We start from the raw sequence: 17,596 nt of genomic DNA, 5'->3' as shown, positions 1-17,596 counted from the left end.
TACAAAACCATTTGATATGTATCACTTAGTAAAAATTGAAGAAGTGAAATTATGATGTTGGAGTAAACTGAATAGTTAATATTTAATTAGGAGCATGGAATAGATAGATCTAACAAGTAAAATACTCTGTATTAGCTCTTATAATTATTGCACCAAAAATTTGGCAACTAAAGAACTTAGCCCCATCAATATTGGGTTGGATCTACCATCTATTAGGTCTTCAGTTTCACACTCAATTGTTTCTAAATTTCTTTTTTGCGTCCCATTTTTTTGCACTTATTTTGTTGTAATTAAATTTGGAGATTGGGTGAAGGGTCCAAAAGGAGGCTCTTAATAGGATTCCCATCATAGGTAGGCAAAAAATAAAAAACAGGTCCAAAGTGTCAGGTTGGGAAAAAAAATGACGAAATGGCTCTTGGAAAACAAAGTATTTACGGTTCATGCCATCAAAAATTACAAAATTGCCATCAAAATTTCTCGGGAAACGATTTTTTTCTGAAAAAGAATCTGACAACCCGTCCATCAGAATCTGTACTGTTCAGAAATTTACGGAACTGCCACAGAAAAATTCCCGGGAAACTAAAATATTTTCGGAAAATTATTTTATTTACTGGAATTTTTTTTCTGTACTAGACACTTTTGCTGGGCGGGAATTTGAAATTTCGTAAAAGAATTTGAAAATTTGGGCGGGAATTTGAAATTTCGTTTGAAAATTTCGAAAAAAAGATTTTGTGACCGGGAAATTATTTTATTTACTGGAAACTTGGGCGGGAATTTGAAATTTCGTCCAAAAAAATTTGAAATTTTAGACGGAAAATTGAAATTTCAAAAAAATTTGAAAATTGAAATTTTTTGTGTACGGGAAATTATTTTATTTACCGGGAAGAGATGGTTTGCTGGGCGGGAATTTGAATTTCGTTTGAAAATTTCAAAAAATTTTGAAAATTTGAATTTTTCGTGTACTGGTAAATTATTTTATTTACCAATCAGTTTTTTTTTTCAAGAAAACGTCAGCATGTCCCGTCCAAGGGCAAGAGGGGGATAAAAATAAAAAAAACTGACATTTGGACCTGCAACTAATTTTTGGGCAAGAGTGGATTTTTTTTGGGTTTACCCCCCAGATTTTGGACCTTTGACTCAAAAATCCATTAAATTTTTAATTACTCTTACATGCTTTATTTTCTTTTATATCTCTTTCACTTCATTTTTCCTCTTCGTCTTTCTCCACTTCTCGATATTTTTTGTACACTCATAAGTAATGACTTTCTATTAAATTTTGTGAACTATTAAAATTTTTTTACTCAAAAAATTTACGTAAATTTAAGATGCATCTTTAAGATTGTATCACTATCACTAGAAATTATCTATAAATAACACTTTTACATGTATAATAAGTAGTAACCTACTTATATCGATTTTTTATTTAAAATTTAGAGAACGGGGAAGTTATAGCATAGCCCCGTAATTCCTTTACGGACTAATGTCAAGAACAAGAAATTCATAAAATGAAATATTTTTCCCCTTCATATTAGATGAAAGTTATTTTTATTCTGTTCAAGCCATATGAGCTTCTATCTATCTTTTGAGACTACATGAGTTCGAGTACTCCAATTAGTTTTTTAGTAAGTTGTATGAATCATGGGTCTGAAAAAAACACGAAGTTTGGGGCACCAAGTTGTAAAGCGGCAATCTCATCGAATTTTTTTTTGTAAAGCGGCATCTCAACTAAAAAAAATAAGGGTTATTTCCCTAATGGCCCCCAACTTTGTGACCAGCTTCCCGCCTGGCCCCCTACTTTACGAGAAATACCCATATAGCCCCCTTCCGTTATAACACCGTTACTCTCTCTCTTCCATTTCTTTTCTCTCTCCTCCAACATGTTTTCTCTCTCTGCCACCTCGTTAAAACCAGCCAACTCATCATCTTCTCCGGGACGGTCGCCGGCCGACCAATTTTCCGGCCGGCGACCTTCAAACCTAAAAAAAAAAAAATATTATTTCATCTCTCCTCTCTCTAAAAAAAAAAAAAATTTTTTTTTTCACCTCCTCTCTCTCTCTCTAAACTCCGGCGAAGGGGGTTACCCTTCGCCGGAGTTCGGGAGACCTTAAAGGTCTGCCGGAACAGACCATGAAGGTCTGTTCCGGCAGACGAGCAGATCAAGAAGGTCTGCTCGAGGAGACCTTTGAGATCTGCTCGAGCAGACCTTAAAGGTCTCCCGAACTCCGGCGAAGGGTAACCCCTTCGCCGGAGTTTAGAGAGAGAGAGTGAGGAGGTGAAAAAATTTTTTTTTTTTTTTTTTGAGAGAGAGATAAAATAATTTTTTTTTAGGTTTGAAGGATGCCGGCCGGAAAATTGGTCAGCCGACGACCTTCTCAAAGAAGATGATGAGTTGGCTAGTTTTAACGAGGTGGCAGAGAGAGAAAACATGTTGGAGGAGAGAGAAAAGAAATGGAAGAGAGAGAGTAACGGTGTTATAACACAAGGGGGCATATGGGTATTTCTCGTAAAGTAGGGGGCCAGGCAGGAAGCTGGTAACAAAGTTGGGGGCCATTAGGGAAATAACCCAAAAAATAAAGTTGTAAAGCGGCAATGGTTGTTAACTGTTAAAGAATGAAGGCGTATGGGACGTCTCTTGGGCAGCGTCGAAGGAAGCATTCAAACATGGAAATGGTGCATGTCACTCATCACTTCCTGCTCAAATTTCAAACAATTCAAACCCATCCATGCTATCTTCATCACCAATGGCCTTAATCAAGACGCATTTGCCATCAGCAAACTCATCTCCTTTTGCTCTCTCACCAACTCACCTAATCTCTCTTACGCTTCTCTTCTCTTTCACCATACCCAAAACCCTAATTCCTTCATTTACAATACCCTAATCAGAGCTTACTCTCGCTCCTCTCAATCTCATCTCTCTCTTCATTACTTCCGTCTCATGCTCAATGATGATGACCCACTTGTCATACCTGATTACCACACTTTCCCTTTCGTTCTCATTGCTTGCTCAAATCTCAAGGTAATCACTGAAGGTAAACAGATTCATTGTTTGATTTTGAAAAATGGGTTGGGTTCAACTGATAGTCATTTACAGACTGCCCTTTTGAGATTTTGTGTTGAATGTTGTGGTTTAGTTGATGCTAACAAAGTGTTTGATGAAATTCCTGAAAGAGATGTTATTAAATGGAATGTACTCATGAATGGGTATGTTAAATCTGGGTTTGCTTCTAAAGCTCTAAATGTTTTTAGTGAGATGTTGTTATCTGGTTTAGAACCTGATGAATTTTGTATAGCTACGGGTCTTACAGCTTGTGCTCATTCAGGAGCTCTTGAACAAGGAATTTGGATTCACGAGTTTATTCAAAAGAAAGATGGAATTAATCAAGATGTATTTATGGGTACTTCTTTAGTTGATATGTATGCCAAGTGCGGATGTATTGGCGAAGCGGTGAAAGTGTTTGACAAAATGCCTAAGAGAAATGAGTTTACTTGGGCTGCTATGATTAGTGGGTTTGCTTTACATGGATTTGCAGAGGAAGCTATTAATAGTTTAGATAGAATGATGAGAGAAGACAGGATTAAACCAGATGGGGTAGTTCTTCTAGGTGTTCTAATGGCTTGCACTCATGCCGGTTTTGAAGAAAAAGGGAGGTTTTTATTAGAAAATATGGAGGGTAAGTACGGAATAGTGCCGAAACATGAGCATTATAGTTGTATGGTGGATTTACTTTGTAGAGCCAATCGTTTAGATGAAGCAATTAAAGTTATTAAACGAATGCCAATGAAACCTAGGGCTTCTGTTTGGGGAGCTTTATTGAGTGCTTGTAGAACTAATGTTAATGTAGAGCTTGCAGAACTTGCTTTCGATGAATTACTGAAACTCGAACACGAAGATGGAGCTGACGAAGATAGTGTTTATGTTCAGTTATCGAACATCTATTTCGCAGCACGGAGGAGTAAAGATGCTCAGAGAGTTCGAAAAATGATGGGAGATAGGAATATCAAGAAGAAAGCTGGGTGTAGTGTAGTTGAGGTGAACGGGGAAGTGAATGAGTTTGTTTCAGGAGATATGGTGCATTCTCATAGAGTTGAAATACATTCAATGTTGGATTTCTTGTCTCTACAGATACAAGTAAAGGTCATCTGAACTCTAGTGAGTAGTGAGTTCTTGATCGATATCCTCATATAGTGATCTAAAGCATACAGAAACTACTTTGTTTATACCCAAGTTCAATATTAGTGGATTTGCACTTCCATGTGATCGAACCTAGGACCTCCTCAGATATCTTGTAATTGTTGATGAGTTGTTATATCACATAATGTTGCTGTCCGTGTTTGATATTGTGTTACGAAGTCAGATCTGAGTGGAGGAATTTAATTAACCTGATTCTGATTTCAAAGTGTTTGTGTTTGTTTATCCAAAAATGATGCTATGCCCGACCACTTTCCCGGCCGAATTCCGGCCAGGTGACGTGGCCGGGCCAGATTTAGGGAGGGAAAGTGAAAAGCTTCTCTATATCTGGACCGGCTTCTCCCTCTAAATCTGGCCCGGCCACGTCATCTGACCAGGATTCGGCCGGGAAAGTGGTCATAGCATCAGCTCTCTTGTTTATCAAAAGTTCCAGGGGCGTGATTTTAACACTAAAATAAAGTAATAAAACAATATAAAAAAAACTGCCATTAAAAACAGAAGACCGAGCTAGGGTTTACAGAATGAATTTTTCACATATCCCCACAAAATTTTATGCAATCTGCTCATACTTGTACAAAGAGGGAGACAAGGGTGAAAGGAGAGAAACTCTAATCACAAAACTGCAGCATAAACTAACCAATTCAAACTGTAAACTAAGAATGAAAACCCTCTTTAGTTTTTTCTAGCTAACCCAATGGACTGAATATGCAGGAGATTTCTTTATACAATCTACCAATTCCTTTCTAATGAGCTCTATTGAGATTAAACAACAAGAGTTGTTGGCTTTTGCAGGCCTGGCTTCAAGAATTCTTTTGCCACTGTTACAAAACAAAAACACACAAAAAAGGGGATCAGCTAAATGACAGTTGCATGAAATCCATAACTTTAAAATTCTGAATTCAACTAGCAGAAACAGAGTAAACGGTAGTAAGGAATTCATGATTAATATATATATATAGTTCGGCAAATATGCATCAGCTAGAAAAATGTAGATAACATAATAAACCAACATATATCAAATTGTAAGAAGAACCACCCACAAAGAAATTTAAATTATGTTTGTAGACATCCAACTCGAAACCAGGCCAATGAATGAAGAAGCCCCAAACTTGAGTGGACATGCGCCAAACTTTTTGTGTTTAAGAAGCCAAGGTTTTTCCTTGGCACGGGCTCCCCTAGATCACCCCAAGCTTCTCTACATCAAAAATCTAGATGCCCAACCTAGTAACTCACTCCAAGGCGTCACCTATATGTAAGACAAGGAGTTGCACAGAAACCAGATCTAGGTGGTCTTCCTAAACAATGCGGGACTACGTGCCTTGTGCATGAAACTTCAAATCCGCATCCTGTTATCTTCTTGATCATGACACTTCCCTTTGTCTATGTGGGACTAAGACACACCCCTCATGGGACAACGACGTCCTTTGAACCTACTACGTGTCTTTTTGGTTAGGTGATGTGGGCCACGTGTAACCATTGGGTCTATATAAGTGGGGTTGGTTCGGTATCATATTAAATTTGTGGACCCCTATCTTAAAGCAAATGAGCAGAAAGGCCCTAGAAATCATATTCTTTATCACGAGCCTTTCCTTTTCCATGTGGGGACTATTCAATGTTTAGGTCAACTGAAGTAAACTATCATCTATATATGCAGGGACCATAATAAAATTCAATAAACTACCTTTAGATGAAGATTGAACTGCAACCACATGCATAGTAGAATTATTAGGAGGAAGCTGCAAATGCAAAGGATAGAGTTTTCCATTCAATGGACTTTTCGTACACACAATTATATCTTCAAGACCTGTTTCTTCCTCCAATTTTTGAGTCAATTCATCAACTCCTTTTCCCTTAAAACTGAAATAAGAACCCTCCTCAAATCCCTCATCAATATTTCCATTCTCATCAGCAATACTATAATAAATTATCCTCCCTTCCACTTTAATACTTGATGTTGAACTAACAAAAGAATCACTTGACTGCAATAAACCCATCAAAAAAAAAACAAACTTTATCAAACCCTATCTCAAAATCAAACAAACTAATCAATCCCCAAACTCTAGCTCAAATTCAAACAAAATAATCAATACCCAAATTCAAAAAATTCAATATAATACCTCAAGTGTAGATTGAGAAGGAAGAGAATGAGTCTGGGTTTGATTCAATATCTGATTTTGGTGGTGGTGGTGATCATGTTCCTTGAGTGAGGGTGGAAGTGATTGAACTTGTATTTCAAGAATATCAACATCCCATAAAACCCAATCTTGGGTAGAAGATCTATGAGGAATATCATGAGTAATAGAGTTTCTCCAAGGAGGTAAACCACCATTAGCACGAAGAAAATTACCAACCCTAGTTTTTAATTTAACTTGAAATCCTTCCCTAATAGGTTCCCATTGAATAGAAGTAGAATCTAATAATTTTGTGGGTAGAGTTTGAAGTACTTTTTTACCAGTCATACCAAGAAATAAAGGAAAATTAGTAGCAGTTAAGTATTTACCATAACAACTTTTGAATCGGATAGTAGTATCATTTTGAATGAATTCAATAGTCCATTTAGCTGATTTAGATGAACCATTACGATCTTGACTCACTGATTCTTCATCATCTTCTGCTATTAGGTATTTATCATGATGACTTCTGAGTCGAATCGTTTTTGCATTTTGAAATAGTTCCATTCCAAGCTGAACCTAAACAAGAAGAAGAAGAAGAAGAAGTGATGTGAGAGAAAAGAGTTTGGTGAGTGAGTGAGGGAGAAAGAAGAAAATGTGGAAAGTGTTTTTATGTATGTGTGTAAGTTTGTCTGATGACCTGTACACGGGACGGGACAAAGACTAAACGCCACAACGCTTCTTTAGTTCAGTTAAACCGTGTGTGTCGGTTTTGGTAAGGAAAAATGAGCATTTGGTCCAAATTTCGGGGTTCAATGCGCGTATAGTCCAAACTCGGACAAAAATGCGTTTTCAGTCCAAAGTGTAAGGACAGCTCACACTTTTCTGGTTTCCATTTTATTTGTCTCTCTTTTACCCCTCCACGGGAAATTTCCGTGCTTTCTGACGGACGACAGCGAAGTAATTAATTTCACCGTACATGACGTAATGTCAGAGAAACATTCAGATTTTTTGAAAATTCAATAATGGCGCAATTTTTTGACGAAATTTCAGCCAATTTATGGATCCCGCCCATTATATTTTGTTTCAACTCCTTAGTTCTTATTTATACATCCAAAAATCTTCTTCATCATTCTTATTTTGTTTCACATTTTATCTTCTTCATCTCTTTCAATCTCTAAAAACATAAAGTTTCTGTTCTTTTTCTCTCTAAAAGTTTTATGTTCTTATTTTTGGATGTTCATCATTCTTATTTTGTTTCACATTTTATCTTCTTCATCTCTTTCAATCTCTAAAAAAAAAAAGTTTTCTGTTCTTTCTCTCTCTAAAAGTTTTATGTTCTTATTTTTCTTCTTCATCATTCTTATTTGTTTCACATTTTATCTTCTTCATCTCTAAAAACATCAAAGTACATAACCAAATGGCCAGTGCACAGAAGCATTCCCGGTACAGAAGAGAAATTCCCAGTTCAAAAGTGTCCAGTACTGAACCAAATGGCCAGTACACAGAACAATTCTCGGTGCACAAGAAAATTCCCAGTACAAAAATGTCTAGTAAATAACTAAATGGCGAGTACACAGAACAATTCCCGGTACACAAGAAAATTCCCACTACAAAAATTTCTAGTACATAACCAAATGGCTTGTACACGGAACAATTCCTTGTACACAGGAAAATTCTCAGAACAAAAATGTCTAGTACATAACCAAATGCCAGCAAACAGAACAATTCCCGGTACACATGAAAATTCCCAGTACAAAAATGTGTAGTACATATCCAAAAAATGGCCAGTACGCTAAATAATTCTCGGTACACAAGAAAATTTCCTTGTATAAATCAATGAAAAACTACCAAAAATGAAGAAATTTGTTGAGATTGGAAAGAGATAAGAAATAAATATGGAACAAAGAACGAAATTTGTTGAGATTGGAGAGAGAAATTTAAAAAGATTGTTGAGAGAAATATGCGTGGGAGAAAATAAAAAAGAAATAAGAAATAAATCTGGAAAAAAGAACGAAATTGGCAAGTTGGTAAATTTTGTAATGGCAATTCTGTAAATTCGTGGAAAGTATAAGGTTTGATGTCAGGTGCGTCAGACTATTTTTCAAAAAATTTCGCATTTCCCGTGAATTTTTCGGTGGCAATTTTGTAAATTTATAGAAAGTACACAGTCTGATGGGAGGCGTGTCAGATTATTTTTCACAAATTTTCGAGTTTCCCGGGAATTTTTCGATGACCGTTTCGTAAATTTCGAAAAGAAGAAGGGTGTTTCGGAAATTCCACCCCCCAACCTGACTTGTTGGACCTGCCCCTCATTCTTTATCTGCAGTGAGCCTGATACATATTGTTGGGCTGGTTTTGGGCGTTTTGCCCAATCCCTCTTTTGGTAATGGGTACAAAAATATCTGTTTGTCCAGTCTGTAAATACAACCCGTTCTCGAACCACGGGTTTGAGACGAGTTGACCACACCACACATGCCAATATGCCATGGTTATGAAGAAATTTTTTGAGATACTAATAATCAGGGGCGAGCCCCCGTAGGGGTCGTGGGGGTGCGTGCCCCACAACCCTAATGTGACTCGTATGTGTTAAATTTCACTTGTCACTATATTATATATCTATAGTTCCACATTTTAAACAAAATTTTTATCTAGCTTAAGTGGTAAAATGCTTTGATTACATTGCGGAGGTCTTGGGATCGACCCACACATTACGCCTTTTTTTCTTGAATTTCCACTACTTACACTTTTTCGTAGAATGTCTACTATTTATGTTAGTTGAAAGTCTTGTTTGGTTTAAAATTGGTTCTTATTAATTGAACTAATTCAATTTTGGCCTCCTCAAAGTGACCAACTTAATAAAACGACTTTGTAGAGATGATGAATTTTCTAAATAACTCCCTTAATTTTGATTCTGTCTGATTTTTCAGTGACTTGTATTTTGGACTTCAAGATTGTTTTTTACACGTTTGTTATAGTAAACATGTTATTAGAAAGAAAAGTTGATCTTTATTTTTTTCCATTACGATTACTTGTTCTTAATCATCTCCACCATCGTTTTCTTAATCTTCACCACTATCTCTTCATCCAATCCTTTGTTTTTTATTTTAATTTTTTTTTTTGAATGCAGTTTGGAGAAAGATCCCCAAACCATATTGATGAGAAAACTTGTTGTAAATCAAAATTATCATGCAATATCTAAACTATAAACAAAATTTTGTTGAAATTTTGTTTCTTTATTCTAGCCTGATCGTATACTATGGAATTATTTCACTAACTATAACAAAAAAGAAGTGCCCCACGCATAAAATTTTCTGGCCTCGCTACTGTTAATAATATGAGTAATTTTTTTTGAGGATTGGAATACGCTCTACGTTGGTCCTTATAAGGCATTGACATATCATGAAGATGTGATGAACACGATAATCGCCTAATTAAAATCATGAATAAAAGAGGTTTAAAGCCCAACAACATGAAAGAAGTCTAAAGCCGGACAAATTTATAACGTTATTTACTTTATTTATAACCTAAATTATATGAAATAATTTGATGACAAACTGCATTGATCGAGACTCGATCCCACGACCTCATGGGCTTAAGAGGAGTTTCCAACCACTGCACCAAAGGCCGGTGGACAATTATATGAGTAATTAGAAATGGCTTATTTGGACTTTATGCGCGATGATAGGTTCAAAATGAAAAATTATAATAGATTTAAGGTCTAAATTTAATACAAGACAAGTAATAAATCTATTTTTGAGTCTATAATTTTTCTTCATTTGAATACACAAATGCATTACCAATGTGTTAGTTATTTAGTGAATGTATAAATATATGTAGAAACAAGTTTACTTTTTCATGCAATACAAACTAAGTTGCATATTTCTTTTTTTTGTTGAACTAACTAAGTTGCATATAAAACAGTAAAAGACATAACATTATTTTCGTTTTGTTTAATACAGTAAAATAACAATGTCACTAAATCCCAAAATACAGTGTCATGCAAAAAAACATTTGTTTTGTGAATACCAAAATTTGTAACATTTTAAACTGTATAGATTTTATGTTAATATTGGACTTATAATACTATTAAGACCCATTTTGGGGTCTTATATCGAAAGTTCTCGGATTCAAACGAACTTATTATCAATGACCATAATAAGTTTTTTTCCTTTACAAGTAAAGTCTTATTTTAGTAAGTAATTAAATTTATATGTTTGTTCTTATAAGGGGATAGATTTTATGTTAATATTGGACTTATAATACTATTAAGACCCATTTTGGGGTCTTATGATCGAAAGTTTTCGGATTCAATCGAACTTATTATCAATGACCATAATAAGTTTTTTCCTTTATAAGTCGAGTCTTTTTTTAGTAAGTAATTAAATTTATATGTTTGTTCTTGTAAGGGGATGTTGACTTCCCTCTTTCACACATTTTCCTTTTTACACTCTTTTGAGTTTTTTTTTTCTGTAAGAACTCACTTTTGAGTTGCAAGGAGATAAACAAAAAAAGATACTAAGAACGATAATAACCGAACTAATATGGCGTGAGAGAAGAAAAAGATGTCTCCAAAGAGAGCAAAGGATTACATAGGAACTAGAAGAGACAATAGGTATTGTCAAAAGAAGCCAATAGGTACATTATTTTACATCACAAAATTAGCAAAGTGCTACAAGTTTTCTATTGCAGATCATCTCGTGAAAGTTTGTTTCATTTTTCGCAATATAAATACTACAGATCAAAATTTTGACTTTCTGTCAATTCTATTGATTCAATAGATTAAACCAACCTTTAATTGAATGTGCTACTAAATGATTATTTTTTATTGAAATGCCATTAAATTATTTGTACAATGGGACTTGTTTACTTCAGAATCTTTGTTGGTAAACCAACCACAAAAGTAAATAAAAATTGTAAAACATGGTACTCTTATTCTATGATTGGACCATATAATAAAAGTGTAATGCAATAGACTTTATATTAAAATCATACAATCTTTTTGTAAGCATGATTTATATAAAAGTTGTCTCGAGATAAAATAATTTTTCTTTGTTTAATTTGAAGTCTAAGTCAACACAAATTTTCTAAGGATTGTAAAGTTTAAGTGGCCCATTTCAATTGGTACAAGGGTTTAGTCTTCCCTTATAGTAGTGGAACCTCCTCAAGAACCAATTAGCCCTCAATCTTACGACGATATTTTAGATATCGGGTCGACCAACACTCTAACAAATAACCTATCCTAATCTAAAAAGGTCAATCTTAGACGCTCAGCTGAACTAAGTGAGCCAAGCACTGAAGCACCTTAGTCCAAATTGATCATGTACTATAATGACACACATACCAACACCACAAACACTATGTTGGTAGTTAATTTGGGGTAGAATAAACTCAGATGAATTGGATTCTGATAAATCGATAAAGATATTTGGTAGTTTTTTTTCGATGAGATAGGATATTTGTTAGTTACCGACCTAGAAAGAGGACCCAATAACTTGCAACGAAAAGAATGTGGATTTCAGATGACTACCCCACCACATAATTTGATCCTAATTCAAACTATATTTAATTCTTTAACCCCTCAGCTGGATCTTACTCCGCACTGGACCAATTCATGCATTTCTGTCACTATAGACCTTCCCGTTTTCTTACTTATCGTCTCTAGGGTACTTTCAAGGCGCCTCTCTCAAGTCTTAATGGCGCATTTTCCTCACAATTCCTCCTAAATTTTGTCTTGAATGTGGTGCCAATAACATTTTGAAGAGGTGCCTTTACAACTTCCCTCTGTACCACTAAAATCCACTTCAAAACCTTTAGAAAATGATGATTTTATTTGTAGTTTTTAAATGTGAAGTTTTGACCTAATTAGTCACATATTTTACATTTAAATATCATTTTTTTTTCACTTATGGTTGGTTGTTCATCTAGTTCCATAAACCGCATTAGAGTCCCTTATTGCCCACAAAATGTTTACTTCTTAACCTATGGTACCTTTGTAGTCTTATTGCTTTAGGCAGGCAAACCATGATAAATCGAAAAAAAAAAAAAAAGGTTTGGTTTTTAAAAATTTTAGCCTAAGGTTTTGTAGGTATGGAGCTCGAGCTAATAACAATAGATATTCACACGTTACAGTTTGATGCAAGAACATTCTAGTGTATCTTGTGAAAATCTACAACAGATTACTGAGAGAAAACTAAGATGTGTGGGTCTATACATATTAGTAGTAAATTATATGAAAATAAACAAAATTTAATAGGACTCAACTCTTAAAGAAAAAAAGGAGAAGAAGTTTAGATTCAAACCTTTGAAGGATATCTTGGAGAAGCCATCATGATTGACCTAGGTGAAATTGGTGAATCAAATAAATCTTGCTCAGATAAAGATGAAGATAAACTTGATATTTGAGATTGATAATCACCAAAACAATGAAGATCACTCTCTGATAAATCAACCATATCAACATCCCATAAAATCCAATCTTTTGTAGCATATGGGATATCATGAGTTACAGAATTTCTCCATGGAATTGTACCTCCATTTCCTCTTAAATATTTCCCATCTTTTGTTCTTAATTTCACTTGAAACCCATCTCTTATTGGTACCCAATTAATCAAATATGAATCTAAATTAGTATTTTTATTTGATTCAATTTGAGATACTTTTTTACCTGTCATTCCAAGAAGATAGGGTTTATCTGTTGCACATAAATATTTACCATAACAACTTTTCAGACGAATTATATTTTTGTTTTCTTCATCAAATTCGATTACCCATTTTGCTCTAATTGATGATCCGTTTCTACTTTGTCTTACTGTTTCTTCATCTTCATCTGCAATTAAGAATTTACCCAGATGACTTTTCAATCGAACTGCTTTTGCTTTGATGAAAAACTCCATTTTTTTTCTCTGTTTTTTGGTTAGTAAATGATCAGAAATTTTTAGGGTTTTTTTAATGGATCAAAAGATGGGTTTTGGATTTAAGGGAGATGGAAGTGATTAGGTGTGTCTGATATTCTTGTTTGGTAGCAATATTGCTTGGGGGTGAAGAGGTTTAGAGAGAGAGAGAGAGAGAGAGAGAGAGAGAGAGAGAGAGAGAGAGAGAAGAGGTTTTGTCAAAGACTTTGAGGAAGCTTCGGCAATTTGCGTGGGATACTGAAGTACCGAGTAAAGAGTCGTCTGAATAACGAAATGAGAAAAGTTGACTTGTCATTTTAGGGTCAAATGAATCTAACGGCTTAGAATTGTTGTAGGGTTGATCTCATGACTAAGATTTTCCAAGATTAGTACTTGATCTCCCATCATTAAGGCCAGTGTTTTAGGAAATAAACAAAGTTTCCGGGGCAAGAGGTTTTGGACCTCCAACACCACCCTTTGAATTTTTTATTCTTTCTTCTTCTTCTTCTCTCACCTCCATTAGAACTCGGACGACTTCCACCGGATTTCGACGACTTCCACCATTAATGTTGGCGATCACCATCAAAAGAGTTCTTTCTTCTCTCTCTTTTCTCCTCTTATCCTCTCTCCCTCTCTCATTATCTAACGAAATTTCTGATGATGGGGATATCCCTTCGCCGGAAACTCGTCTGGTTCTTCCAGATCCAGACGAAGGGTTCCGGCGAAGGGAAAACCCCTTCGCCGGAACTGTAACAAAAAAAAGAAGGGAGATGGGAAGAAGAGAGAAAGAGAGAAAGAGAGAGAGAGAGAGAGGCAGATGGAGGAGAAGAGAGAGAGAGGGAGAGAGATAAACACGTCGCCGACTGTCGCCGGGCGTTTCCGACCAACACCTTCATTCCGGCGACTTGAGGGGGAGAGTTTGGTTTGAATTTTTTTGGTTTTCCACCATCTCCTCCAGAAACGTTTCTGCTTTTCCCAAAACAATGACCATTATTAATTGATTTGAAGTTATTTCAGGAAGGTGGTAGTATGGACTGATGAGTTTGGGACATGAATATGTTTTTTTTTTTAAAATTTAGGATATGAACTAACTATCATAATAAAAAAAGATTAACGTCTTTCAACAATCTTTAATGTTAGTTAACTCTCCCGTTAGTAAAAAAAAGTATGAGATATCTCAAACACTAATTTTTTTTTTGAACTTTTGATGTCCCAAACATCAGTTCAGTCCAGATAAATCAGTAGTGCTGAAGAATCTATACTTCGGAGAGCTCCAAACCAACTCCACAAACTTCAGATAACGCAGGCATTGGTATGAGTGTGCAACTATTACTAATTTACTACTGCTTTAGCAAGTGATTGGAAACATGCTAGAGACAACACATTTAGTGTTTGTCTTACTTCACCGCATCGGGATAAAAAGTTATACGTTGTAGAACCTGCTTTGGATTGTCTTCATGTGTGTTCATGGATTGTCTTACATCAACTTTGACTTGCATTGAGGACATATAATCTAAAGGCTCACAGGAAACCATTAGCATTAGATTTTCATCGGAATTATTCTCAACTCTTCATGGTTCTTCTTAACATGGTTTGTAGTTACATTGATAATTCATCATCTGACTTCATCTTTTCCTAATTGTTTCAAAAGGTTATTATTTTGCTTAAATAGTGTTGCAGTTAGTTGGCCTTATGAAAACCTAAGACGCTGAGACAACTATTCCGATTTTTTATAAAGAAAGTAAATTTTTACCTCGAATATTGTCAGTTGTTTGATATTTTGATTGAGTTCCATTTTAATATAATTTATATTGTTATTTGGAGTTAGTGCGAAGTGGGGTAGAACTTGTTGGTCTTTTTGGCACGTGGTTAATATGCAAAACATCACAGAGAAATCCCATCCTCATGGAAATCTCGCCACTAGATTGAAGAATTAGCCTAGATTAAGTGGTACATCTGTCTGTTAACGGTTTCTGCATCACCGAAACGAGATGAATCTCCTGTGAAAACAGAGAGGAATATGCGATATGGAGTACCCTTTTGTTCCAAGTGTATCCAAAAGGGGTTGAGATTCTCATCGTCTGCTAAAGTCTGACATATATATCACTAACACAAAGGTGCGGGCTGAGAATACCTTAGATTACTCAAGAGAATGCCATGATGGTAGAGCGACACTCGAGCTATATTCCTTTGTATTTTGCTATATAAGTTTGTTGGAAGTGTATCCAGAAGGGGTTGGGATTCCCCTTAGTCGTTACAAAGCATTGATACATCACAGAGATGTGATGAGCACGATAACTGCCTAATTTAAACCATAATGAAAGAGGCCTAAACCCCGATAACAGGAAAGAGCCTTAAAGCCCGACAGATTTATTACATTATTTATTTTATATATTGCCTAAATTACATGGGATAAATCTTGACGGCAAACTGCTTCTACCGAGACTCGATCTCACGACTTCATAGGCTGATGAGGGGGTGTCCAACCGCTGCACCAAAGGGTGGTGGACTTATTTCAGAATTATTAGGATTAGGGTATTTTGCTATATATATTCCCGATTTCTTTCTATTTTTGTTCAAAATTTATATTTTTTGGGGGAAAAAAGGGCAAAAAAGGAAAGGGCAGACACAATTTATTTCATAATTATTAGGGTATTTATTTCATAAAATTTCCTATCGCGAAAATTTCCGTGTTTTCCTCAAACGACGTGATAATCTTATAACTAGTTAAAATGTTTGTATGTAATCTTATTACTAATTAAGGTCTTGATCAACTGTTGAGGCAAAATATCGTGTATTTGCTTTCTTTACTGTCGAGCTCCAATGGTTGAAATACCTTTTTCACGAGTTTCGAATTTCCATTCCAGAACTTTTTCGGGTCTTTTGTGACAATGAGGTGGCTATGCATATAGTTGCCAACCCAGTTTTCCATAAACGCACTAAGCACATCGAACTCGATTGTCACTTTGTTCGTGAGAAACTATCTCTGAAAACCTATATCATCTCTATCTTTCTTTATACTTCGCTCTCTCAGTCATCCATTTTAGTAAAATTAAAAATACTTGTGTTCTCAAACTAATTTTTCTATTTTTATTTTTTTACTTGTGATGTTGTAAAAGTATAAAAGTTTAGGACGAAATGAATATGCACTTTAACTTACAAATTGAAATTATGAATTGAACGAAAAACTAAAAAGTTAGAAGAGAAATTATTAATTTAACTTACAAAATCAGATAGAAAAAATTATGAAAGACCAAAGTTAGAATGTGTATGTCAGCCGTGAACTTACAAATTAGTTAGAAAAATTCACAGAAATACCGAAATTAGAGTGTTATGTCAGCCGTAGTGAAATGAGAGAAAAAAAATAATAAACGTAGGGTATTTTCGCACTTCTTAGTGCAAAAAAGAGAATTTTCATAATATCCAATTAAAAAAAGGGGCAAGTCAACACTTGGTTGCCCAAATGCTTCGAAGTGTTGACATAAACTCCAAATACCTTGAGGTCCTAGGTTCGATTCCCAAGGGAGTTGGTGAAATCCATGGTAATGGTTGTTGAACTTGGGTTATTAACGGTATAAATAATATAATGAGTTTGTCGGGTTTTAGACCTCTTTCACAGTGTTGGACTTTAAGTCTCTTTCATTATAAGTTTAATTTAGACAGTTGTGGTGCTTATCACATCTTCATGATGTATCAATGCTTTGTAACGACTAACGTAGATCGTAGTCGAGTTTTCACAAAAAAAAGAGTTAAAAAGGAGCATCGCTGATTTGACATCAGTGGTGAGGGGTATTGCCAAATTTCCCTTTGTTTTTGTGTTTAGGAAACAACACGTAAGTGACCTTAAGTAGAGTTGGATATAGGGGTGGGAATCGGACGGGCTCGGGCGAGCTCGGGCACGAGTATGCCTAGCCCGCATCAACTTATCGGGCGGATGTCACCAATTCAGGGCCCGACCTGTAGCCCGCCTGCCCGAGCCCGCTTCATCGGGCTCGGGTAATTCTACTTAAAAAATATTAAAAAAAATTCTAATATAAAAACAAATAATTACTTAAAATAACATTTCATATATGTATACTTTTAACAAAAGTACATAATTATCAAAAGGTCCAAAATAATAACAAAAAGTACATAATTACCAAAAGGTCCAAAAGTACCTAAACTTAGATATACGAAATTTCTTTATCATTTATGAAACAGATCTGAAATTTCTTTATCTGTTTCAGATATGTTTCACAAACTACATATCATCATCAAAAATGGAAAAAAAAAACAAAATCAAAGATATTTCATTGTTGTTTCTATAACATATCTGAAATTTCTTTTTTCTGTTTCAGATCGGTTTCATAAAGTACATAACATCAAAAAAAAAAAAGTAACAACAGAAGATCATGAACCTCATC

The 17,596-nt window shown here is 35.2% G+C and overlaps 2 protein-coding genes across 3 annotated transcripts; one reads left to right on the top strand and one right to left on the bottom strand.

Moving 5' to 3' along the window:
* Positions 1 to 1,647: 1,647 nt before the first annotated feature.
* LOC147532555 (putative pentatricopeptide repeat-containing protein At3g28640) lies at positions 1,648 to 4,397 on the top strand. 2 transcript variants are annotated; one of them, XM_086649137.1, is made up of 2 exons: positions 1,648 to 1,708; positions 2,577 to 4,397. In XM_086649137.1, the coding sequence occupies exon 2, from the start codon at positions 2,621 to 2,623 to the stop codon at positions 4,142 to 4,144; it is 1,524 nt and encodes a 507-aa protein (XP_086505263.1). In that variant the 5' UTR covers positions 1,648 to 1,708; positions 2,577 to 2,620; the 3' UTR covers positions 4,145 to 4,397. The 2 variants fall into 2 exon arrangements, 1 of the variants encoding a protein (XP_086505263.1); XR_015227924.1 differs by lacking the exon at positions 1,648 to 1,708 and having other exon boundaries at positions 2,582 to 4,213; positions 4,269 to 4,397.
* Positions 4,398 to 4,652: 255 nt separating this feature from the next.
* Positions 4,653 to 13,858, bottom strand: LOC147532554 (uncharacterized). Its single transcript, XM_086649138.1, has 4 exons — positions 12,603 to 13,858; positions 6,307 to 6,879; positions 5,871 to 6,168; positions 4,653 to 5,007 (listed from the first exon to the last, which is right to left on the bottom strand). The coding sequence occupies exons 1-4, from the start codon at positions 13,194 to 13,196 to the stop codon at positions 4,952 to 4,954; spliced, it is 1,521 nt and encodes a 506-aa protein (XP_086505264.1). The 5' UTR covers positions 13,197 to 13,858; the 3' UTR covers positions 4,653 to 4,951.
* Positions 13,859 to 17,596: the final 3,738 nt, after the last annotated feature.

The sequence above is a fragment of the Eschscholzia californica genome, unplaced genomic scaffold (assembly GCF_041429995.1).
Source record: "Eschscholzia californica isolate CP2 unplaced genomic scaffold, dmEscCali1.0.p SCAF_6, whole genome shotgun sequence".
NCBI lineage: Eukaryota > Viridiplantae > Streptophyta > Magnoliopsida > Ranunculales > Papaveraceae > Eschscholzia > Eschscholzia californica.
Note: the sequence above shows the minus strand (reverse complement) of the source record. Positions and strands in the feature narration are given on the sequence as shown.

Bases quoted from the DNA above. Each gene is read 5' to 3' on its own strand.
- LOC147532555 (XM_086649137.1), top strand. From the start codon at position 2,621: ATGGGACGTCTCTTGGGCAGCGTCGAAGGAAGCATTCAAACATGGAAA.
- LOC147532554 (XM_086649138.1), bottom strand. From the start codon at position 13,196: ATGGAGTTTTTCATCAAAGCAAAAGCAGTTCGATTGAAAAGTCATCTG. The intron at 6,880-12,602 runs GTTTGAATCTAA...CTTCTTGTTTAG, and splicing joins CTCCAAGATATCCTTCAAAG to GTTCAGCTTGGAATGGAACT. The intron at 5,008-5,870 runs GTAGTTTATTGA...GTTTTGTAACAG, and splicing joins AGTTCAATCTTCATCTAAAG to TGGCAAAAGAATTCTTGAAG.